At 32.2% G+C, this 27,047-nt stretch overlaps 1 protein-coding gene across 1 annotated transcript; it reads left to right on the top strand.

Moving 5' to 3' along the window:
* Positions 1–3,261: 3,261 nt before the first annotated feature.
* LOC123655900 (igLON family member 5-like) lies at positions 3,262–25,969 on the top strand. Its single transcript, XM_045591646.1, has 6 exons — positions 3,262–3,334; positions 7,295–7,494; positions 19,131–19,341; positions 20,224–20,351; positions 21,909–22,077; positions 25,814–25,969. The coding sequence occupies exons 1-6, from the start codon at positions 3,262–3,264 to the stop codon at positions 25,936–25,938; spliced, it is 906 nt and encodes a 301-aa protein (XP_045447602.1). The 3' UTR covers positions 25,939–25,969.
* The last annotated feature ends 1,078 nt before the right edge of the window (positions 25,970–27,047 follow it).

The following is a 27,047-nucleotide window of genomic DNA, read 5'->3' as shown; positions in this document are numbered from 1 at the left end:
TTTCAGATATTAGCCGAAATAAACAGACAGATAGACAGGCAAAAAGACGGACAGGCAGACAAAAATTATAAAAAATGTTATGTCGCCATATGAATTTAGTAAAAAGCGGTTATTTTAATATTACAAACAGACACTCAATTTTATTTATTTGTATAGATATAGATAATAATATCTGAACTTTTTAATATTTATCGTATAGCAAAATTAGATCCGATGAAAATAGATTATGTTCATAATACGACACGTATTTGTATATACATTTGATTTGAGATTTAACTTTTCACGGTATGATGATGAAACGATTCTATTTCGATTATCGTTTGGCAATTGAATGATTCAGTTGAATATCGAAAATATTTAATTTAATGTTAGTCGAATTTTTTTATTTAATCAACTTTTGCTTTGAAAGCAGGTGATGGTTTTCTGGTAGGTAGGTACTGGTGATGTGTAACTTTTGTTTTTTCTTTTAAATTATATTTGTAGACTTGATCAGCTTAATAGGTAAAAATCATTTTTAATGTTTTATTTTTAGTTGGTATGCTATAACGCAATAAATTAAACCTTTGATGTGGCCAAAAATATTTTAACCGTGACTCAATTATGTTCTCGCTTTTGAGGCTTAATCATTAATTAAGTTAACATTTCGTTAATAATGACTATGAAATATTTCAAAGTTCAATTTTTTTCGCATTTGATTATAACACTGAAACTAAGTACATTTTAATGACATGAATGTTAGAATGCTACGTTTTTTTTTTTTTGTTATGTTTATTTATTTATTTAAAATACAAAGAATCTTAACTAAAAACATTAGCATGCAACGGTGTGACTAAAATCATTGTTGATTTATCCGCACACCGGCATTTGACATCGGACGCTCACAATATTAAAAATCAGATAATAGTATAATATTATAACAACTTTAATTTGTTAACAATACGATCAAAATTTTTACACAACTACCCTCCAAGTTTTACATCATTCATCGTGTCATATAAAACAGGATCTAGGAACATCCGATTGTAAGTAAAGTCATTTGAGTTATCTAATCTAAGATAAAATTCAAAGAAATGGTCCTAAATTTTGGACCAACTCCTTAAGAATCCATTTTCATATAAGGCTTCCGGTGTTAAAAAATATGAAAAGTAAAATCTACTGAACTAATGACCTCGTTACGTTTCGTTTGATTGATTGATTTCGTTGATTCGTTTATTTACGTATTAATTAATCTTCTTCTAGGCTAGTAAGCCTTTTTTGTGCCTATTTAGACAGTATATTAGGGATTAAACTAAAGTCGTGCGTCGGAGCTGACACACACACTTTTTTTTGTTATATAGTTTTTCCGATAATAAAACCTGTTATAAAGTAAAATATATCAAAATAGATCATAGTTTAAATATCACATGTTATATGGCAAAGATTAATAATATTCATATAATTGCCTTAATTGAAATACCAAGCTTAGAACTATTACCACGTGATGTCACTGATTGTTTGGCTTTAATTTATTACAATGGACACACCCTTAAAGACTAATTTAATGAAATATTTGTCGAGCTGATGGAGATCCCTTAATTGAAATATTTGCAGAGTAATTTTGTGACCTTTCCACGTCTTAAATAATTAATAGAATGTGGTTAATTGTCTAGTAAGAGGTAAACGACACCTTGCAGAAATTCTGAAGAAAATATTTACGGAAATGTTTGAACCTATAGTACAATTATTTTCGTCATATGTATACTACAAATATTGTTTGAATATTTATTCAATTTATACTATTGCAACACTTTTTTTAAATATATGTGTTAGAAATATTGTTTTGAATATTTATTAAATTTATACTATTACAACAGTTTTTTTTTAAATATATGTGTTAGAAGTATTGTTTTGAATATTTATTAAATTTATACTATTGCAACGCTTTTTAAAAATATACGAGTATTATTTTGTGGGTAGAAATAAGATTAAAAAGAAAAACATGGACTGGGGAGGGTAAGATGTAATTAGAGACAAGACGAATGTGGAATGAGTAGTAAAAGACTATTTCTGTTAAAAAAAAGATATTATTTTGAATTTAATCATATATAAATATGTGACGATCTAGAAAATAATTACAAAAAGTGGTGATTTATACGTGAGTATTATTTGTCTTCAACCGCTAACAATAGTATAAACGTATAAAAAGTATTTACGCGAATAGTGTTTCTATGTAAGTACTCGTATTATCAATAAAATTAGTAAAGATACATTACTTGTGATTGGAAATATATGTAATAGTGGTACTTTAATTCATATTACCGAAATATTACAACTTGTTTGCATTATTTGCCTAAGTTTTTGATCATAAAAGATATTAGTAGGCGTTATCAAATAGTTCTCTAACAGTAGAAATTAAATTTAAATGGTACCACAAAACAAGATTCAGCTTTCGATTAAAATAAGAATCAGCATAAGCTTTTTAAATATAATAATTATTTTACTAAGTTAAGTTTTATTTGACATATAAATGACACGAAATAGTGTATTGTTATAGCCTTAAATATAGCTTAAAAATTAGAAGTCAGATCTCAGTTAAATTTAAATGGGACCACATGACACGCCCTCTTTAAATTAATAAAGAATAATTTAAATCGGTCCACCCAGTCAAAAGCTCTGAGGTAACACACAGAAAACAAGTGTTGCCTACCTTCTCCCAATCCCCCTAGATGCTCTGGTCACTTCACTCACCACCGAAATATAATTCTGCTTAAGAGCAGTATTATTTAGCTGTGCTCTTTCGTAAGGACTAGGTACTTCCCCAGTCAGGCTGCATCAGATTTTGAGGAGAATATTTCTTTGTAAAGCTAGTAAGATAAACTGTCACTACTAATATCATGTCTTAATATTCATATATCAATGTTACCATTAGGTTTATACTCTAGAAATATTGAGAATATTGAGAAGATTAAGATTTTGAGCAGAATATTTCCTGCCGTGCCCCACCTCAATTAAATGTATGTTAATGTATGATGCTAAGTTCTAACTTATTTTCCTTGAAGTCTTTTTCAAAATTCATTTTTTTATTTTTGTTGCTGTGCCCTACCTCAGTTAAATGTATGTTAATGTATGAAGCTTAGTTCTAACTTATTGTCCTTGAAGTCTTTTTCAAAATCTCAATAATGTAATGTTTATTTATATATTTTTTTATTTATAATATAAATATTTACACCTTTTCTAATATATCGTTAATTATTTCACAGATAATCAAGTGACTGAAACGTTATGAACCAAGCATCAAGTGGAGTAAAATCCGCATTGTGGATATCTCTTCTGCATGGCTGCCTTTTTCTCATCGGTACGTATGACGCTCATTACCGTAAGGTTTAAAAAGATCATTAAGGTTAACATTTTAACTCAATGATAAGATTTTTAATGACGTCGTTTATCTTCTACGTGAGAATCAGAAAATTTCTTGTACTTGTGGTAGTCTGCTAGTTCAGTGATATATAAATAAATGCCTTAGACGCAACGTCAACCAGTAGGAATCACCCTTGTTTTGGGGGTCCGGAAACAAACACAATACACTAGCACAAATGCCCAAACTACGGAACATATTTGCACAGTTAGTACAAAATAATTTCCGTCAGGGGGATCGAAACCGCGACCGCCAGCGCAGCGCATCAACCAGTGACAAGTTATATGAACCGTACGCCACTACGTCGTCAAAAATTATATTGATCGTTTTCGTATACCTGTTGTACTCTAGCAGTGTAGCGCTATATGTCTTGATAATGAGTACATTAATTTAGGCTAGCATTATTAATGGAGCGGTTATACATTTCCCGTGTATAGTTTACACTTAGTAAATTCAATCCTTATTTATAAAGGTAGTTGTGGTTGGTCTGTAAATATTGCGGTTTGATGGATTTATATGTTTTTTTGTGCTAATAATGGATTACTAAGATAAGTAAATATTATAAGGAAACTACTATTTAAATAAATATTACTCTTATTCTACGGAAAGTAAGAATACCGATAGCTGAAGTACATACGTAAATAGTAGTAGATGATCACTGCTATTAATATTCTGAGAGGCATTAGAAACATACTTCTCAAAACTCTGCTTACCGCGTGACCTAGGTCTGGGTCTCAGCTTTACTTGTAACAGAAATAAATATTTTACGTATATATTTTTGGTTCTTTAACTAAGTATGCCACGTTATTTATTCATCATAGATAACGAATAAATAGCATTATATAATGTATTGTTAAGAAGTTGTAGTAATATAACGTAGATCGACGAAAAATAAGTCAAGTCAAAAAAATTTAAATCCAGCCACATGACACGCACCACCTTTCGTTTTTTAAAATTATGTAACTAGATCGCCAAACAAGCGTACGGGTCACCTGATGGTAAGCGATTACCGTAGCTTATAGACGTCTGCAACACCAGAAGCATTGCAACCTCGTTGCCGACTCCATTTCCAGTTCCCCCCAGGAACTCTGATCACCTTACTCATCAACAGAAACACAACACTGCTTCAAAACAGTGTCATTTCTCTTCTGTAAGGTCGAGGTACTACCCCAGTCAGGCTGCTCCATATTTTGAGCAGGAAATTTTCTGCTGGCCCTACCTCAGTTGAAAAAAAAATCATCGAAATTAGTCGTCGTCATCGTCTCCATCGATTCAGCTTATCGCAGCCCACTGCTGGACTTAGGCCTCCACAAGTTCACGCCAAAAACGATCGTCGTGAACTCGTGTGTTTTGCCCATAGTCACCACGCTGGGCAGGCGGTCAACACCGACAAAATTATTTGATAACATACTTAAAAAAGTAGTCAAATTAAGAACCTCCTTTTTTGAAGTCGGTTAACTGAGTAAAACTCCTTAGTCAAGAAGTTAGAACTATTATCTTTCCTTCGACAAGTATCAAATTATGAATGAATTGTGCAAGCTTATTTTGATTCTCAATTTCAAAATGAACAACGTCGACTCAAGATAAGATATATAAAAATATGGTTATAATTAAATCAAGCTATTAATATAAAATTTATTTTATTAAGGGCCTGTTTCACTAGTTTATCTAGCAAATAAGTTACGATTACACTTTAACAGCAGCGGGTAGAACATGTCATTAAGACCAGTTTACATAACAGCCTATCGCAGTCCATTGCTGAACATAGGCGTCCACAAGTTCGCGTCAAAAATGGCGTAAACTCATGTGTTTTACCCATAGTTGCTACGCTGGGCAGGTGGGTTGGTGATCGCAGGGCTGGCTTTATCGCACCGAAGACGCTGCTGCCCGTCTTCGGTCTGCGTATTTTAAAGCCAGCAATTGGATGGTGATCCCGCCATCGGTCGGCTTTTTAAGTTCCAAGGTGGTAGTGGAACTGTGTTATCCCTTGGTCGCCTCTTACCACACTCACGTGAAGAGAGGAGGTGGCTATATTCTTTGCTGCCTTAACCACACAGTCGACCTAAAAGACGTAAGACCTGTTTAAGATCAATTAATAAACTACAGCTTTTAAATCCATTTTTGCAAATATAAACATATTTCTATTGCTTTTTTGCGAATAGAAATATATATCATAAATGCAGTAAAATTTGATGGTGAAAATCCGTCAATGGTTATCCACAACTGACGACGCGTTGGCACAACGGTCACAAAACTGGTTTGTGGCTGTTGCACAACATGACAAATATTTGTATTGGCCATGCAGATGTTTGCCGTAGTCTGGCTGTTTGTGCAGTCCTTGTGGGTCTCCCCACCATGCCTTGGAGAGCACGTTAAGCCATCAGTCCCGGTTGTTATCACGTAAACCTGATAGCGATCGTTACTCATAGTAGGGAATATATCCACCAACCCGCATTGGAGCAGCGTGGTGGATTAAGCTCTGATCGTTCTTCTCCATGGAAAAAGAGTTTTATGCCCAGCTGTGAGATGTTACAGACTGAAGCGAACAGCTGGTGAAACAGGCCGAACAGTGGTAGCTCTAATATCTATTTTGTAAAAAAGAGATTTTGACCCAATTTATTTTCTTAAAACATAATGTATAAATATTTTAAAAACGATATTTGTCGGAGTATACAATACTCCAAATTTGAAATATTGTATTTATTTCCTTCTCGGTCCACTGGCTTCGAATGTATCGAAGCTTGATAAGATCGCTATAAAGCTGAATGAAGTGGCGTGCTCTTTGTCTCTTTATAGACCTCTAAGGTTATTAATTCTTAAGAATATAGTCGACGTATTTCAATATAATGTTTCCTTCTTCGAATAATAAATGCTCTATTACGATGTAAATATTATATCCGCAGCTCGAACCTGTTCTTCCTTTGAGTGCTTTTCGCTGTCGTGAGGGTGAAAGATACATAATCCAATGTTTAGTTAACTAACAAGAAATTAACAGTTAGATTCACTTACTTTTTCAAACTTAGAAAAATATTGTTAATTTTTTACAATCAATTTTGTTTTTTTTTTACCACTAATACTAGCCCCCTCTCTTCCCGTGTGTGTCGTAAGAGGCGACTAAGGGATAACAAGGTTTCACTACCACCTTGGAACTTAAGAAGCCGACCGATGGCGGGATAACCATCTAACCGCTGGCTTTGAAACACATAGGCCGAAGACGGGCAGCAGCGTCTTAGGTGCGACAAAGCCAGCCCTGCGGTCACCAACCCGCCTGCCCAGCGTGGTGACTATGGGCAACACATGATGAGTTCACACATTTTTGGCGCGAACTCGTGGTCGCCTATGTCCAGCAGTGGACTACAATAGGCTGGAATGATGATAGCAGTTTTTCGTAACTTTAATGATACATAATTTGAGTTCTTAAAATATTATTAATCATTCATTTTCTAAACTTTCAAAATTATCTTTACTTCAAAACGAACTTGCCTCATCACACAGGTTTTCCACCCTTGACAGCCTTAATCATATGTTGTATACTTTAAAACACATGGTTGAGGATCTTACGATACAAAATAATTATTTTTTATTTAAATTTTCAAGACACTATTATTAATAGATATAGTTCAACAAATAAATAAATATTTACAACATACACACACTGTCATCTGTTCCTAAAGTAAGCAACTTAATGCTTGTGTTATAGGTAACAGCCGACTGGTATAGCTACAGTAAATAGTAATAGTTGATAAGCTTCGCTTAATATACACCCTACTGTTTGGATCGTATTAATTCAAATACGGACCGTATAAATAATATACAATAATATATAAAAATAGATATATATATGTGATTTTAATTTAATTTTGAAACAACTACCTATATTTATAACTAGTTATTCCTTAGCTGGTTCCGGAACAGATGCTCCACTCGATAATACAACCATGGACATATCATCGCAGCGGTTCCGTTCAGAATTCCTACAAGAATGGCACAGTGCGCAAGACACACCATACTTCGATCCTAGTACACCAAGAAATATTACCGGCCTTGTTGGACATCCGGTGAGACTACTTTGCAGAGTCAAGAATTTACAAAATAGAACCGTGAGTAATAATTATATCTTTATATTATATTTTTTTTTATATAAGCTAAAAATATAATTAAATATATTAGTATATATTTAATTGTATACTAAATATTTTAGATTTTCATATCCTCGATTGTTTCATTGCCATTTTTAACCGACTTCCAAAAAAAGAGGAGGTTCTCAATTCGACTGTATTTTTTTTTTTATGTATGTTACAACAGAACTTTTGACCGGGTAGACCGATTTCGACAAATTTTGTTTTAATCGAAAGGTTTTGTGTGCCAATTGGTCCCATTTAAATTTATTTGAGATCTAACAACTACTTTTCGAGTTATATCTAATAATGCGTTTTTACTTGACGCTTTTTTCGTCGACCTACGTTGTATTATACCGCATAACTTTCTACTGGATGTACCGATTTTGATAATTCTTTTTTTGTTGGAAAGAAGATATCCCTAGTTTGGTATCATGATAAGGAAACCAGGATCTGATGATGAGATCCCAGAGAAATCGAGGGAAACTCTTGAAAATCCGCAATAACTTTTTACTGGGTGTACCGATTTTAATAATTTTTAATTTAATCGAAAGCTGATGTTTGTTATGTGGTCACATATAAATTTTATTGAGATCTGATAACTACTTTTTGAGTAATCTTTGATAACGCGTAGTTACTTGACTATTGTTTCGTCGATATACGTTGTATTACTCGTCGATGTAATTGAAGTCGGTTTTTTTTTCGTTTGCGAGCAAACACAATTATGTATCAATAGTGCAACGGTTACTGTATTATTTAATAAAACAGTTCTATAAACGAACCAAGCTTGTAAGTTTTAAAAATAAATCTCCTTGGAATATTCTAGTTCAGTGTGATTTGAAATTAATAATATTTTAAGAAGTGATAAAGATGAAAATGTATACAAATCTTACTTTACTACGCTCCATATAATACTTAGGTAATAAAGTGTGATATACAAATATAATATTTTTAAAAACATTTAATTTTCCCATAGTTTTGTAGTGAAATAACCAAAGAAAGAATTTTTTGTGTTTTTAACTTTAATCTACTGTAAAAATTTCCATACAAAGTATCTTTCAATTATTAACTCTTATTAAAAATTTGAAATATTTAAAATGTCTGAAGTACATTTTCGTCTATTTCTAATATATTTTAATTATATATATATATTCGGGGATAACTCCGTCGTTTATGAACCCATTTTGATAATTCGTTTTTTGTTGGAAAGGAGATATCCCTAGTTTAGTACCACGATAAGGAAACCAGGACTGATGATGGAATCCCAGAGAAATCGAGGGAAACTCTCGAAAATCCGCATAACTTTTTACTGGGTGTACCGATTTGGATGACTTTTAATTTAATCGAAATCCGATGTTTATCATGTGGTCACATTTAAATTTCATCGAGGTCTGATTACAACTTTTGGAGTAATCTTTGACAATGCGTATTTATTTGACTATTTTTTCGTCTACCTACGTTGTATTACTTGTCGATATAATTGAAGTCGGTTTTTCTTCGTTTGCCTGCAAACACAATTATCTGAAACTGAATTTGACCGGCACAAATATAATAAAACGATATATACGAGATATTACCGAACAATAAGTATAAGAAGTCTTTTAAATAATTGATACCAATAAAAAAATCTCTATCTGTTGGTAAACTGGTATGTAAGTTTCCATATCAAAAATAAACTAAGGAAAAGTAATTTGTTACAAGGCCGTGACTTCATTCGCTTTTACCCGTTATGCCTTTCGTCCTGGTTGCCATTTCGAAATGAAAACTTCTTTAATTGGACAATTTATTAACCTGTTGTACGGATTCACTCCAAAAATATTTCTTTTGATATGATTAGTTTTACTGAATTTTCTTTATTACATAAACGAAATTTTTCTGTGTTCTTATTAAATTGTAACTAACTATGAGCTCCATTCCGATATAATGTTTCAATATACGACTTAAATATTTTAAAGGAATTAAAGAATATATTGAAAGAAAAGTCATAAAAATTAGAATAATTTTTTTTTTTGTTTTATAATCCATCCGTTTTAAACATCAGTTTTAATATATCTGATATATGATTATATGCCTAGCTATCTATCTGCAAATTTTCTAAAATAACTTGATCATTGTCTGTACTTGTTCATTATCACTAAGTAACAGCGCTATTGATTGTAATCTATATTATATTCCGCCATAAAGTTGTTGCCTAATATATTGAAGGCATGTTTATTTGGCTTGCACATAAAATATTCAGTGTTATGGGATCAAGAGGTTTTATATTTATGATTAGCTTTTCTGATAGCTATCGTCTCGGCCCTAAAGCGCGCACTTAAGTATCCCATTGATAGAGCGTAGCCTGCAAATACCCTTAGACGCCATTATACTCGTAGCGTATACTAAAATACGGCGATTTTAAATTAGGATTTGAAGTTAAGTGTTTATTGTATGCTTTTTGGATATCGGTCGTTATAAAATTTATTCTATAGTATTTTTTTTAGAACATAATGGTTTTGGTGTGTATAATTTTTTTTTGAATTATTTAATTAATTATTGTAAATACTTATTTGTTTTTATTCACGAAAATAATAAATGTAACGTGAGGTTAAAGTTAAGTGTATTCAATCATAAGCACATCACATGCCAACAATGACTAAGTCAAGAATCAAATAACTATCTAATAGTCGTTTATAGTATTATACATCTGCTTATTCATGCAGTTAGTATTTTACTTCACTCAATCATAGATATGTAACATGCCAACTATGAGTAAGACAATCAAGAATTAAACAAACTACTTAATACTAGAGGTCGCCTAGTTGTCGAAATTCGGTCGTAATTAATTAAAATTATAGTTTTGAACATTGTCAATGTTTTAATGTATTTATTATGGTTATGTTTGACATTCAGTATAGTTATACAATATTAATCTATAAACAAAAGAGTATATAATTATGCATGTGTGTCTCAAATACATGGTGGTGTATGTAGTGTTTTATTTTTTTTAATAATTTTTATGTATAATTAAAAAAATTGCATTGGCACTCCTTCTTGATATAAACTATAAGTGTGCAAAATTTCATACTCCTCCGTCCACGAAATTTCTGTAAAAAGCGGTACAAAGTTTTTACTTCACGTATTAATATATATATTTTGCCCTCGTAATCTTGAAATTGTGCTGTGTGGCTACGGGTGCTGTGTGGCTACGGCACTAACGAATTTAGCCACCCCCACTCTTCCCGTGGGTGTCGTAAGAGGCGACTAAGGGATAACAAGGTTCCACAACCACCTTGGAACTTAAGAAGCCGACCGATGGCGGGATAACCATCCAACTGCTGGCTTTGAAATACACAGGCCGAAGACGGGCAGCAGCGTCTTCGGTGCGACAAAGCCAGTAACTGCGGTCACCAACCCGCCTGCCCAGCGTGGTGACTATGGGCAAAACACATGAGTTCACGTTATTTTTGGCGTCAACTTGTGGAGGCCTATGTCCAGCAGTGGACTGTATAGGCTGTAATGATTGAATCTTGAAATTACATTTCAGCGCCGTTCACATTTTTAACTAATGTGGATCGTTGTCATCCCTAAGACATAAATAATACATAACGTAAATATAAAATATGAAACCCTCAGAAAATGGCGAACAAATTTATAACTGTATAATGTGTATTACAAAACATGAAGATAACGCATACAGTATAGGTGACTATGAAAATGTAACTATGTAAATGTATCTAATTTATAACGTCTCTTACGAAAACGACAAGAAAGATAACAATAGCGTTTACGATGAATTACGCTCATAAAATTTTATTTTGCATATTATCTTCATTCCCATCGATATTTCGAAGTTTCTAAAGTAATTGAGATTCGTTCAAAAGTTTATATGTTAGTTTAATGTTTTTTCAAAGAGCTGGAAGTCGAGGTCGTTTTAAGTGATATTACTCCTTGTATCGCTGTCGTAAAAGTTTAATATATTTTATATTACTTTGACAAAACAATATAATATTTAAAGAAAAGAGATCTTTTGAATTTGCCTTTTACTGGATTTGTCAATTTTAAATATTAGTATTATAGACATTTACACATATAGAAATGTTTTGAAATAGTATAAATATAAAGTTACTAGCTGTACCCGCCGCGATTTCATCGCATTTATTTGAGAAAAAAGGCCAAAAACCTTATATAGCCCTTGTCGGAAAACGAACTACCTAACACAAAAGAATTTTCAATTCGAAAAAGTAGTCCTTGAGATTTGATTGAAAAATTAAAAGCTGCTTGCACAACATAAATTTCTAAACGCACGCATAAATATTTGACAACCAATATATATGTCAATCCTTTTTCATTATTCTCTGACATTATTCTACATTTTTTTTAATCTAAAATACGCCATTATCCAATTATTGTGGACATATCTTGTGTATTCGAAACCTTTATTTAAATTCGTTCTTTAATACGAGGGGCGAGTTTACCGCATCGACGGGATAAATTTTAAATGTGTTTGTCAGTTACGAAACCCATTAAAATTTTATAATGGAAATTTTTTCTTTTTTTTTACAATTTTCCAATAATTTTAATAGTTATTCTGCTATTCGGGACGTAAAAAAATACAACAAATCAAAAACCATGTAAATCGGTCCAGCCATTTTTGATTTAAAAGTGTTCTAACAAACCCGAATTTGTTTTATACATTAAGATAAGAAAATCAAAAATGCATTACAGTAAATTATTTTCAAATAAATAATAATAAATTGGTATAAATACGTTTACGGTGTATCAAAATGAAAGCTACACAAGCTACACACATTTTAAGTCAAACCCCAGGATTACAACTGTGGATAGCACATCCAATTACGTTTTGTGTGGCGCAAGAATAAAAGTATGGACAGCGGATAAAATTCCAAAAAATGGCTTATATTGCTTTCATAAAGACAACTCAATTTTCCGGTAGCTTCCGAATTCAGTTCAATTGTGTACACATGTATTATTTATATATTCATAATATGTTTAAGTAATAAATAAATAAATATTTTATTTCTTGTTTTGTGCAAAATAATTTCATTATTAATGCTTTATAGTAAAATATATTATTAAATTATACAAAACGGTAGGCACTAAAAGCATTCTATGCCAGTTCTCATTAGGACGTACAAAGGAGAACGTTTGTACGAGTAGATATACTAAGACGGAAACTGAGGAATACTCGTATGTGTACATAGCAGCAGCGTAGCAGTGATTTAAAAATTATTATAGTTATTATTGTAATTTGTAATTCATGCAAAATTTGTCAACATATCTAAAATGAGCAAAATTAATAGCTAATATGAAAAAAAACTCTGTTAATATATCTTTATTAGGCCGGAGAAAAAGTTTCTTCGTATTTTACATAGAAAATCAAGCTAAGATTTTACAAAAACTATTTTCAGTAATAATTATAAGTAGTTGTGCCCACGACTTCGTCCGCGTGGAATTTAAGAATAAAATATTGTTCAGTTTACAGAGTTAAAAAAAAATCTAAAATAAAAGTAGCCTAAGTTACTCCTTATTACATCAGCTATTTACCAATGAAAGTCCCGTCAAAATTTTCCAGCCGTTTCAGAGATTAGCCGAAAGAAACAGACAGACAGACACACACATGAACAAAAATTGTAAAAAAAAATGCTATTTTGGTGTATGTACCATATATGCATAATATACCCATATGAATTTAGGAAAAAGCGGTTATTTTAATATTGCAAACAGACACTCCAATTTTATTTATTTGTATAGATATGTATGTACAATTTTGTTCAATGACTTACCGCGATCTCATAGGTAGTGACAGCCTTCCGTTGCTGTAGAACTGGGAATCCTCAATAAAAAACCATAACAAGTAGTTTTGACAGTCCTCTTTTGATGTTAACTTTACACTACCTAAAGAATTATGAAGAGACCGAAACAGATGAGATTCTTAGGCTGCAAGGTTATTAACGTTTGACGACGCATTGGCGCAGCGGTCATAGCACTGGCCGTTGCGCTGGCGGTCGCGGGTTCGATTCCCGCTCATAACAGACATTTGTATCGGCCATATAGATGTTTGTCGTGGTCTGGGCGTTGTGCTTGTATATTGTGTGTGTTTCCGGACCCCCGACGCAGGAAAAAATCCTTATTTATTTTCAATTTCCTGCTTAAGAAAAGTAAAGTTTTACTAGGCGGTAAAAGCTCATAATAAATGATCCCCTTCTAATCCCATCATACAGTCAACACCACCTTATTGCGTGTCACCTCGGGCTTCATGTCGTTAGTCTGTGCAGCTTGACCAACCTTTGACTACGATCTCTTTCATCAGTTTTCGTCAACAGTGATCATTATTTTTAAAAATGGTTTGTTATTATTACGTCTTAAGATAGGATCGCAAAACGAGGACGCGGTCTTTTAGGTTTCTTTCAGTAAGTTTATATGACGCCCATATCTTATTGTATAACCACCCTTTCTCAAAACTGTTTCATGGTATATTCTCAGCTCTTCAGCTATATCGTAGCTACTGAATGTCCAGAGCGAAATGCATTTTTGACATCAAAATTAACTGACTGAAAAGGCTTAAACCAATTTTGTGCTACTTTTACTTACACTGCAGTAGGTATCCATACACGTCGCAAGGTTTTTTTCGCGGCTTGAGTCGCATTTTTCTCTTTTTTAAAGGAACTCTCAAATGTACCGAATTTCGTCGTTGGATTCACCTATTTTAGCGGACAGAAAAACAAATGAGAAGTGGCGGAAAACTGTTTTTTACTTTTTAATTTCATTTTTAAAATGTAACCTCTACATTGTATCAAAACTAGCCAGTTACAAATAATACAACGAAAAAGATTTTATTGCAACGCTTCACTAGAAATAAAACACGAAGAGACTTTTTCCCCAACCTATTATTTTATTTCTTTATTGCATACAAATCAGACGTTCGTTTTTTTTTTTTTTTTTTATACAGATACTCACGGTTTGTTGATGACGGTTGTATACAATTTATCATTACGTCTAAAACATTAGTGAAAATATATGGGTTGTGTTTTTACGGAATGTTTTTTTATTTAGAAATCTCTGTGTATATTAAGTAAGAAAAGTCGCTATTATTGTTTTTATAGATTTAAAACTAGTGAATGCAATTTAGGGAGGGGGGGGGGGGGATTTAGTCAGAGAGGAGAAGAGGCTTCTGTTTACGGAAAGGAAAATTTATCGTAAGATCCTTGGACCAACTAAAGGGCAAGACGGCAGCTGGCGGATAAAAACTAATGCTGAAATTGCAAACCTGGTGTCGGAGCCAAGCATCACTGGAGTTACCAAATCCCATCGGTTGCGGTGGCTCGGACATATCGAACGCATGGGGGAGGATCGAGCAGTTAAGAGAGCGTATCTGGGTCGACTGGTGGACGTAGACCAGTGGGTCGCCCCAGATACCGCTGGAGGGACGTGGTTGAAGAGCACTTGAGTGAGATCCAAGCCAATAATTGGCGGGAAATCGCGCAAGATCGTGCGAAGTGGCAAAATCTTGTTTCGGAGGCCAAGACTCACTTCGAGTCACTGAGCAAGATGAGTTAGTTAATTTAGAATGCAATTTAGAGAGAATGGATTGTTTTTAGAAAAAACGCATAAAAATACTTCTATTTTTCCATTAATTTTTAGAGCACAAAATATAATATTTATTTTATATAATCAATAAATATTCATAATAAAATAATTTTATGTAGTTATATGTAACCTTATGCAACATTTTTTTTTTTAGTTTGTAACATTAATTTTTCAATCTGAAAATCATTTTCTTTAAAAAATTAATAAAACATAGTGCAAAAGCCCACTCTGCAATTAAAAAGCTTTTAAACTAAGAAAATGTCATTAGAAAACAGAAAAGTTTTTATAAGATAAAGTATAGGGCTTACTAAGTTTTAAACGTGATGAAAGTGATTTATTTTTGATACAAGATTAATACAAAGCTAATCTAATATAATCTTTTTTTTTTAAAGAATCACTTAGTATCATGAGCTTAATTCGGAAACTAAAGTAATTAAAATCAACATAGCTTAATATATTCTTAAGTACACTTTAAAACTAAATGAAAGAACATTACAATATTCCAACGTAAAAAAGTGCAAAGGCGGTCTTATAACATACTGACATATTTACCCTATTTCTACAAAAAATATTGATAATATAACACAACTAGGTAGGTACATGGCTAGACGCCGCGTTGGCGTAACGGTCACAGCATGGATTGTGCCTGTTGCGCTGGCGGTTGCGGATTCGATCCCCGCACATGACAAACATTTGTATTGGCCATACAGGTGTTTGCCGTGGTCTGGGTGTTTGAGCAGTCCTTGTGTGTCTCCCCAACGTGCCTCGGTGAGCACGTTAAGCCGTCGGTCCCGGTTGTTATCATGTACACCTGATAGCGATCGTTACTCATAGTAGTGAATATATCCGCCAACCCGCATTGGAGCAGCGTGGTGGATTAAGCTCTGACCCCTCTCCTACATGGGGAAAGAGGCCTATGCCCAGTAGTGAGATATTACAGGCTGAAGCGAGGTACATGGTGACAATATTTTTGGAGTATAAAACCAAACGGTACATTAAAATTTGAAAATTAACCCTAGGCATTAGTAGTGACAGTTTAGTTCAAACGGTTAAATTAATATAACTGGGGTAGGGCATAGCAAAATATTTAAAATATGAAAGAAATTGAAATGAAATAATTAAATAAGGCTTCTTTTACTATAAACGACGTATATTTTTAAAATAATGTAGTCGTCAGTAGAAGACACGTGTGTTTGCGAGTTTATAATAATAATAATAATAACAGTTCTTATTAGTGTTTAGAATAACCCGGAGGCTAATGTCTAGGAGTGAATTGCGATAGCAGAAGCGAGCGAGCATACACTATAACAAATAAATGTTGATCACAAATGAACTTCGATTATGACCGATTCGATATGACCGTAGAGAGAGTTATTTGTTTAATTAACAAATAAATATATATTTATCTGTATTTTATAATATAATTAAAATAAAATGGAAAATGAAATGGTCCGATGGTATTGCGTAATTGAATTCAATTTCTGTTCAACTTGATAATCAAGAGGTCTGTCTGTCTGAGACGGTTAACTCTTTGAGCGGATAATGCTTAGAAGCTCTAGAAATTTCTCTAACGCCGAGCATTTCCTAAGAGTGTTATATCAATTCCGCCATTTTATAAAGGACAGTTTACGCCGTAATACTTCTTAGCTTCAGAGAGAAAGATTATTACATAGCTTTTCGCCTACGATGCCACTTTATATCATTATATAACTTTAGTCATTTTATTTCACTGTTATTTTTTAATTGAAATACTTTTTATACAGCTTAAAAAAATATCACCTCAGATATACATAGCTTTCTAGACAAATAGTGTAATCACTAAAATTATTTACTTCTTCTTATTACATAATTTATATAAATTGTGTTTGATTACAAACAATAGATAAACTGATTACCGCGTATTTTATTTTGATTAAAAGGCACCATTAGAGATAGCTCAAAAACTGCCCGTCAAAATGAGACCACATGAAAAGCATCAACTTTCGAATACAAAGAAAATCATCAAAATAAGTACACCCGGTAAAAAACTACATAAAAAAGGATCATCGAAATCCGTACACTCATTTAAATGTTATGACGAACACACAGAAAAATACAATCGAATTGAGACTCGAATTCTTTTTCTTAAAGCTGGTTGAAAATTTACCTAATTTATAATTATGTATTTTTAAAATTCGTCCAGTTGTGTTTCCGTATGATTAATTTTTAGAATTGTTAACATAAAGATACCTACTCATAATTGCACATAAAGCATACATAAATGAGAAAGTCAGCGCAGAAAAATCATTACATTAGTAGTTATGTAGTAATTATTTATTACCATTTGAATGTGTGTTATTTAACATAATAAGTAACAAGTAGACTTTTGCGAGTCATAAAGATTATAACGAAGTCATACTTATATGAATACATGAATGAATGTGAAAAAATAAATGAGGAATACATTTCCATTTGGAGCTGTCAAGCTTTTTTTTTTTTTTTTATGTCACTAGGTCGGCAAACAAGCGTACGGCTCACCTGATGGTAAGCGATTACCGTAGCTTATAGACACCTGCAACACCAGAAGCATCGCAAGCGCGTTGCCGACCCAATCCCCAATCCCCCCAGGAGCTCTGGTCACCTTACTCACCAACAGGAACACAATACTGCTTGAAGACAGTATTATTTAGCTGTGATCTTCTGTAAGGTCGAGGTACTTCCCCAGTCGGGCTGCTCCATATTTTGAGCAGGAAATTGCTGCTGTGCCCTACCTCAGTTAAGCTGCGAACCGATAATCGATGTTATAGAAAGACAATTTCATGTTGAGTTATGGACTCTAGCTACCAAATAATTACTAGCGCATACTTAAGTCTACATTATCACCCACACACTCATCTCACAATATCGTAAGCTACTTGACATACAATAATGAAATACAGCAGGGGGGTATTCTATACTTAGTAAACATTCACTAAGTTGTGTATGAAATTTGTATGAAGTTGCTATATTCTCAAGGGTCTACCTACACGAGTCCTTAGTTTTGCACTCCGTTTGTAATTATAAATATCATAAGTTATTCTTAGACCCGGTTACGTAATGGTTAAAAATAAATAAGTAAATATATGTTTCAGTCATAGTGGAATTTTAGCGCCGTACGTTTTATTTAGGGATATTGGTATACATTAAAAGTTTTTTCTGTATATAAAAGTAATAAGTACTCCAGAGTTTGCGAAGTTTCTGGATCTCCGAATAGGAGATTAGTTCGTAGAACTGAAATTACCTAAAAGTCTTCGTAGCCTAAAGAAATACTGTATAGATATAGCACGACTGGCCTACAAAGCCTAATCGAGAGCGAGTTCTGCTAGCAGTCTGATAGATCTACCGCAAAGTCGAACCATAAATGTGGAATACAATGAGGTCCTGATATATCTAATATATAAAATTCTCGTGTCGCGGTGTTTGTAGTTAAACTCCTCCGAAACGGCTTGACCGATTCTCATGAAATTTTGTGTGCATATTGGGTAGGTCTGAGAATCGAACGACATTTATTTTCCATCCCCCTAAATGTTAAGGGTAGTCCACTACTAAACTTTATATTTTATTTTTAGATAAATTTTTTAATTTTTATTTTTTTTTGATACAAAATTAAAAAATAAATACAACCCTAAATTTTCAACCCTCTACGATCAACCCCTATATTTTATTTATTAATTATAAACTTTAATTTTTTTGGCAAGATTTTTATTTTTGTTTTATCATGACTTAGAATAAAAAAATATATATTACTCTTAATTTGCCACCTCTCTACGATCAACCCTTATTTTCCATCGCAATTTTTATTTTGTATTATTTTTCATAATTTCCTTTAATTATTTATTGTCTACAACGCTTTCGATTATAAGTAAATCCCCGCACACTTATGGTAGATAGTTTATTGCCAAAACAACGTTTGCCTGGTCAGCTAGTTGTAATATAATAATTTGGTACTGCTGATATCGAGTAGTCACCCATGATCGATTTTTAAAAATAAAAACGTGTTCTGTCAACAGGTATCTTGGGTACGTCACCGTGACATCCATCTTTTAACGGTAGGACGATATACTTACACGTCGGATCAACGTTTCGAAGCTCAACATAAGCCACGATCAGAGGAATGGGCGCTTCGTATCCGCAGTCCACAGCGCCGTGACTCAGGCCAGTACGAGTGTCAAATATCCACAACACCCCCTATAGGTCATCCCGTTTTTCTTAACATTGTCGGTAAGTTTGAAAAAACAATTTAAATAAATTATAATTTTTCGTAAAAACCGGTTTAAATTTGTTCCAAAAAAAACTGTTATCTATAAAAAAAAAAACATTATTGGCTCTTTAATTGCTTACATTATTAGTTATATGACCTTGCAAGCCTCAAAAATATTACGCGAATCGGATGAAACATGGCGACATTATAGCTTAAAATACTAAATCAACTCTAGGCCATAGAATTAACAGTAACCATGGTGTCAAAATAATTATCTACCAAAAAACTAATTTAAAAAAAGATTTACGGCTTGATTTATAATCTCATGTATTAAAAGCCTAGAGAAGATTAGATTAATCAAATTAAAACTTAAGTCTATGATTAAAACGAAGAAGTTGTTGTACAATTAGGATTTTAATACAGCAGATAAATTATAAAAAAAATTATGTTCTTTCGTAGTCGCGGTGAAAAGATAGTTCACACGTCCAATCGATGTACAATCTTCTTTTTTTTTATTACGGTATAATTAATGCCCTCATAAATATTAAAATTATTATTTTGAAAGATAATATTTTTTTTCTCTTCTCCTTATTTCTTTACTCTGTATTATTTTATTCAACTAAATGAGGAAAAAGTGATGTAAAGCGTTTTTTCTATAATTTTATTCACTCAATATGTTTTTTAAACTGTGATGAAGTAAAACTTTTACTTCATTACATTCAACGTTACAACGTTAGTTAACGTTACAACTTTTTGTCTTTAATAAAACGCCATAAACATTTTAAAATATATTGCAGTATTTATACTAAATATCAAATGTATATTTATTATGCTATTACGTACATCTTAAGGTATATTACAAAGAAGCAAAGACTGATATTATAGTACTCCCTTATTTATAGAACCTGAGACAACGATATCGAGTGGTGCAGAATTATTTATACAGTCAGGATCGACTATCAATCTAACTTGTACTGTCCGACATACACCCGAACCACCTACATCTATAACATGGACACATGGAGATCAGGTAAATATTATATCAGATCAGGTTATACTAGAGAAATTTCTAAAATAATACATAAATAAAAAATAGTATTGTCTTAATCTCCAAAAATATCACTTGACACAATCAAGATTATGAATCTTATCACAAGAGTCATATTTGAAGCCTTCTCTAATTCTTTAAATACTCCTAATAAATTAATGAACGGTTCTGTTTTATGACGATTTTTTTTGTATTTATATGTATACAAATATCTTCAATATTCCTGGATCAGATGGTATTATACTTTCATTACTTTTGTTTGCAATGTACGCTACCAATTAAGTACATATTCCAATAGGAATATTTTGACAATCTGGCGGTGCTATCTGAAAATAAACGATAAAACGGCTTTAAGTAAATTAAAAGTAAATATTTCTTCTAATACTTTCTCAAATATTTCTCGCAATGAGCAACTAATACCAATTAAAATTATTATAAAATTCTCTACATAAATTCCTTAAAATTGGTAACCATTTACGAATTTAAAGCATGCACAAAACTGTGGAAATAATTGATAACGTCGAAAATTTAGTTCACAGATGGCAATTATAGTCGGACAAGTTGGACGGTGGCTGGTTTGAATTTAGTCTCGGTTCCGAAATCCTAATGCTTTATCTCTATGAGACGAAAATCCCGTTCGGAAATTTCCACCCTCCATTGCCAACGATTTTAGTAATTCGACGAAATAATTAGTGACTATGTCTCCTGAGACTCTATTGAAGATTAAACTGTTTAAATTGACTATTCAGATTACTTGGTCGACCTTTGAAACGTTTATTAATTGTACTCACTCTACAGTTAAATACCTATTAATTGATTATTGTATTCATTTTAGGGTACAATATGGACATTGTATTAAATTTTCACTTTCTTAATTTTGGTTTATCACGCATGATATTAATAATATTTAAAATAAAGGTATTCGTTATTTATTTTTTTGATTTTCTTTGTGACACAATTTATAAGGAAATACAGGATGTAACACCCCACTGTTAGGCATAGGCCTCTTTCTCAATGTAGGAGAAGTGTATAAGCAATACGAGATCAAAAATACTATTTGAGTATTTGACCATGAAATTATGTATATCCGTAAAAGTTAATTTTAATATAATAGAGTTTATTGTATTATTTGAAACCATACATTGAAAAAGCATTTACTTCGCAGAAAAGATAATTTAAATTTTTTTGAGACTGAATTTTGTGACATTAATACGCAACGAGAAAGAGATTACTTAAGCTGTTAAGTGCACTGCTGACTAAGAATGCTGTTGTTTTTATTAAAAATGTTTCGTTATATTTTGGTACATTTCTTGAAATGAAGATAACAATTGATAAATTACACGTGTAAAGATATTTACATTAATTATGGGAACACAAAAGTTTTCGTTCCTTTGTATACATATATATGTATGTGTTATCAATTATATCGTTATTCATGAATTAGTTAATGTTAAGTGAAAATATGACTTTCAGTAATTGTTTGTAATACGTGATATTTTATCGATAACGTGTATCTTATATTTTGTGTGTTCTACTTAGATAATAAACTTCGATTCAGCGCGAGGAGGGATTTCTCTGGTAACAGAAAAAGGTCTTAAAAGCACCAGTCGTCTACTTGTCCAGCGAGCGAGGGGATCAGATGCTGGAGTTTACACATGCGGTCCTAACAATGCTCCCCCAGCAACAATACGAGTACATGTATTATCCGGTAAGAGATTTGATAATCAACCAATTGCATAAATGGTGCATCGTATTAGTAAATTGTATAGTAATAGCATATACATCTGAAATATTTTAATTAAGTTTAAAATTGGGGTATATAATTTTTGTACGTAATTTCACTAACGTTCCATTAAAAAATAAATTAAGTTCTAGAATTAATCTTTATAAAAAGTATCAAAAAAATTGATCGGCCATACCTGAACTGAATAGTAGCTACAAAATAATGTTTCACTTAACAACGTTTGAACCATTTGTCAGACGCGCTGTTTCGCGGGTAATTTCACTTCGTCGTTAATATTGTGTGTTTATGGCGATCAGGCTTGACAGATTTAAGTGTTTTATTGGAATTAGAAACGTAAATAAATACAAGGACAACAACTATGACTAAAAAAATGTGTATGCAATGGGAAGTTTTTTCTGTGCGGGATTTAAATCCGTAACCGTTTACGATACTGATAATTTTGGTACAATATTCTCAGGTGCAAGAAACCAAACCCTTTATAAGTTATTAATTATAATTTAGCTAGATTTTTCATATATTGTCTCAAGCGTTACAAATAATCTTGTTCTTTAATACATCGAAAAGAATTTGGGAGAATATATATATATATATATATATATATATATATATATATATATATATATATATATATATATATATATATATATATATATATAATATATATATATATAATATATATATATAATATAATAATATAAAATATATATATAATATATATATATATATATATATTCAACGTTATAATAACGCTGCATAATAATAAATATTAATAATTTTATTTGCTCGTAAAAGAAAAAAAATACCTACTTCAATTATATCGACAAGTAAAACTACGTAAGTAGACAAAAAAATAGTCAAGTAAATACATACACGTTATCGAAGATTACTCAAAATTGGTCATCAGATCTCGGTCAAATTTCGGAAATCGGACAAAAAAATAAGCGCCAGCTTTCGATTAAAATTAAAATTATCAAAATCGGAATATCAGTGAAAATTTATGCGGTAAAATATAACGTAGGTCGATGAAAAAATAGGCACGTAAATACGCTTTATTAAATATAACTTAAAAAGTACTTGTTAGATCTCAAATAAATTTAAATGGGACTACGACAGGAATTTCAATTAAAAATATCATTGAAATCGGTCCACCTAGTCAAAAGTTCTAAGGTAACATACATAAAAAAATACAATCGAATTGAGAACCTCCTCCTTTTTTGGAAGTCGGTTAAAAAACGTTAAAGCTTTTAATGCAGATGGCAATATTTAAGCACCGTAGTCTTAATGTCACTTTTTTATCTACCTACATAAAAAAGAGGGACACAAAAACGACAATGAATTAAGTTTTGAAATGTCGCCATGTCAGCTTAGAAAATTTTGTACCTAAGAGATATTGTTACGATATTAAAAATAAGTTTTAATTGGCAACGTCGTTATAACTTTGAGTGAAACTACGCGCGTTAGAAGTGTGAAACAGGTGTAAACTTTTATCAAATTACATATTTCACAAAATATGAAGCGTTATAATTTAAACTAGACATTTTCATTAATATGATAATAAAAGCCGAGAGGCTTGGAGATTTATTTTTATGGTAATTTAACTAATGTACGTTTTAGTATACAGTCTAAAAATTTTTTACTGTATAAATTTACGATTTGTAACAAGATATCTTTCAAATTTCAATATACTAACACAATTCAAATTTGTGTGTCACTTTAATATAACTCGGTCGATTGAACATAATTGACATGTTTGTCAGAATTTTTATTTTAATTAGAAGTTAAACGGTTACTTGACCTAATTGTTGAATAAAATATTTGCAAGTGTGCGTTATTGATGTATTTGTTTTTTTTATAATGTAAAAAATGTTGTAATTTCAATAGCTTCGTACATACGTAAGCGTGGGTAGTTTATCTTTAATGAATCTTCAATGATTCATATTTCATTGTAGCCACAAACCGATTTTAGTACTTATGCACATAACGTTCCATCTAGCATTGGGTCTTAAAATATGTTCATTTCCAAAATAAAATCTATATATTGAGTAGTTGATATTCCCGCCTCATTGTCATTACTACAGACAGATTTTGTACCTACCATATTCTTATTATTTTCTTCAAGTGGGAGATATACCAGTAGTTACATTCTTGACAAAATTTAAGTACATTTATTAATAGGCTTAATTGTGGCTATTTATTTATCGTCGTAACTGATTGAGAGGTAGAAATATTCTAACTAAAATCTGTTACGCTTTTTCTGTATACTGTGTGTATTTGATATATTTATGAATAGGTTTTTCCATATATTTCTTTATAGCAATTGCTAAATTTTTAAATGAATACAATTATATAAGTACATTTTTAGCAAGAATAATTAATGAAATAAAATTCAGCTTAGATTTATATCTAATCTTCATTGGTATTAAGTTTAAAAAAAAGTTTTCAATATGATTTTTATTATTTTTATCGATTTCAGTCACTTTTGTTTAAGCTGTCGGGCATTCTACGAACTTTATGAATTCAATATAAAACATCCATTTTTTCAACCGTTCATTCATTAATTGAAGGCATTTTCACAAAACGCGAGTCGTGGAATCGGTAACATTTTTCCTGGAACTGAAAAAATGTAAACATCTAAAATGTATGAACTTGCAAACCAGAAAAATAATAAATAAATGGGCCAATTTCGTTTCATCGTAAAAAGAACATAGCTTTAACCGACTTCAAAAAAGAGGGAGTTTCTCAATTTGACTGTATTTTTTATGAATGTTACATGATAACTTTTTACTAGGTATGCCAATGTTGTTACTTTCTTTTTTTATTCGAAAGCTGTTCTTTAGCGTGCTGTCCTATTACAATTTGAACGAGATCTGGGTAGTAGAAGTTTTTGAGCAATTCCTAATAACGTGTATTGAATTCACTTCAACAACGCTGTTGATGTATAACAACCGCTCTGGTGTTGAGGTGCGGGTAATCGGTTTGTGCGTTCGATTCCCACTCGGGATTGATATTCGTATTTGTACAAATATTTTTTTCTGGCTTGGATGTCTGTCTCTATGAGTCTCCCTACCGTGTCTCGGAGAGCACGTTAAACCGTCGGTCTCGGTTGTTATCATTAACACCCGATAGCGATCGATACTCATAGTAGTACATGTACATGTAACCTACATAAATATATATGTATATATAGGTATCTCTCACGGTCCGTTTTGGACTCACCATCGAATTAGAGACAATAAGCTTTACTTCGTAATTTGAAGCATGCAGTGTTGAAAATAATACGCCTCAACGCTTGAAAATTAAAATGTAAATAAAAAAGGCATGGGCACTCAAGAGCCTATGGATGTTAAAATTTAAATAAAAAAAAGTAGTACATGTAATAAATTTAAGTCGTTTTTTGTATTTGAGAATACAATTGTTATAATAAATATACAAGGTGATCCGACTAATAATTACCTCCTTTACGAACTATTAAACGCGTGAAGTCAAAATATTCGTTAAGTTTTCTTAAATTTTCGAATTATCTGCAATATTTTTTTAATTTTGCATTCCTTAAGAACTGTCTACAAAATATAAGGAAACGCTAAAAAAAAATGAAATCGACAAAGTCGCTTACAAACTGCGGCGTGACTAAGAGAAAAGCGATTCATATGAGCAATTGGTGGCCGATATGACTATTAATATTTTGTATGTTTTGTTTTAGGTGAACACCCAGCAGCGATGCAGCAAGGCAGTGCGCAGTCATGTCTAGATTTATCAGCGTCAATGCTTATTTGTGTATTATCATTATATACATTATTAACAAACCACATGTACTTTGGAACGTGAATAGTAAAAAAATAAGTAAACTTAAAACTTCAGTAAAGAAAACTTAAAAATAAAATAATTATGTTTATAAAATTATAATTGCTATGAGTGAATTTTGTGGAGTCAATCATATGTATTTTATAGTTTATTTAATTTACTAAAATGTGTCTAATACTATTATAGTGCAATCAATTATGAAAAGAAATAATTATTGATCAGTTTGTTTAAAAACACACTAAAAATGTAAAACTGGAACTATTTTTTATAACTATATAGCAACAAAATTAACACTATAGTGTTGAATTCCATTTTTTATACAATTAGGTTGGCAAACAAGCGTACGGCTAACCTGATGATAAGCGATTATTATAGCCTATAGACGCCTGCAACACCAGATGCATCGCAAGCGTGTTGCAAGCCCTCCCCCCAATCCCTCCAGAAGCTCTGGTCACATTACTCACCACAGAAACATAACACTATTTAAAAGCAGTATTATTTAGCTATGATCTTCTGTAAGGTCGAGGTACTTCCCCAGTCAGGCTGCTCCAGATTTTGAGCAGGATATTACCTTATAGATACCCTCCGGCGCGGGGGTGCCTGAGGGTTATGTCAGACTCCTACTGACTAAAAAAATCACCACGTGTGAGCAGTCGCCTGGGTGGGGCGAGATTGGGTCGCGCTAGCATTCGCCACCACCTTAGCATTTAATTTCTACCTCAATTTATTTTATAATATCTATAACATATTTGGTGAAGACGAAAATTTCTCTATTATTCTACAATTTTAGCAATTTACGTAATCATTGCAATATTTAATCTCTTTTTTTTGTCTCTAGGTCGGCAAACAAGCGTACGGCTCACCTGATGGTTAGCGATTACCGTAGCTTATAGACGCTTGCAACACCAGAAGCATCGCAAGCGCGTTGCCGACCCAATCCCCAACCCCCCCAGGAGCTCTGGTCACCTTACTCACCAACAGGAACACAATACTGCTTGGAAACAGTATTATTTTGCTTTGATCTTCTGTAAGATCGAGGTACTATCCCAGTCAGGCTGCTCCACATTTTGAGCAGTTAATCTCGTTGAATTTGATCAAAGTTTAATCTAATATGTATAGAGAAGTCAAAGCCG

This window comes from Melitaea cinxia, chromosome 8, assembly GCF_905220565.1.
Source record: "Melitaea cinxia chromosome 8, ilMelCinx1.1, whole genome shotgun sequence".
Taxonomy (NCBI): Eukaryota; Metazoa; Arthropoda; class Insecta; order Lepidoptera; family Nymphalidae; genus Melitaea; species Melitaea cinxia.
This window is presented reverse-complemented; position numbering and strand designations above follow the sequence as displayed.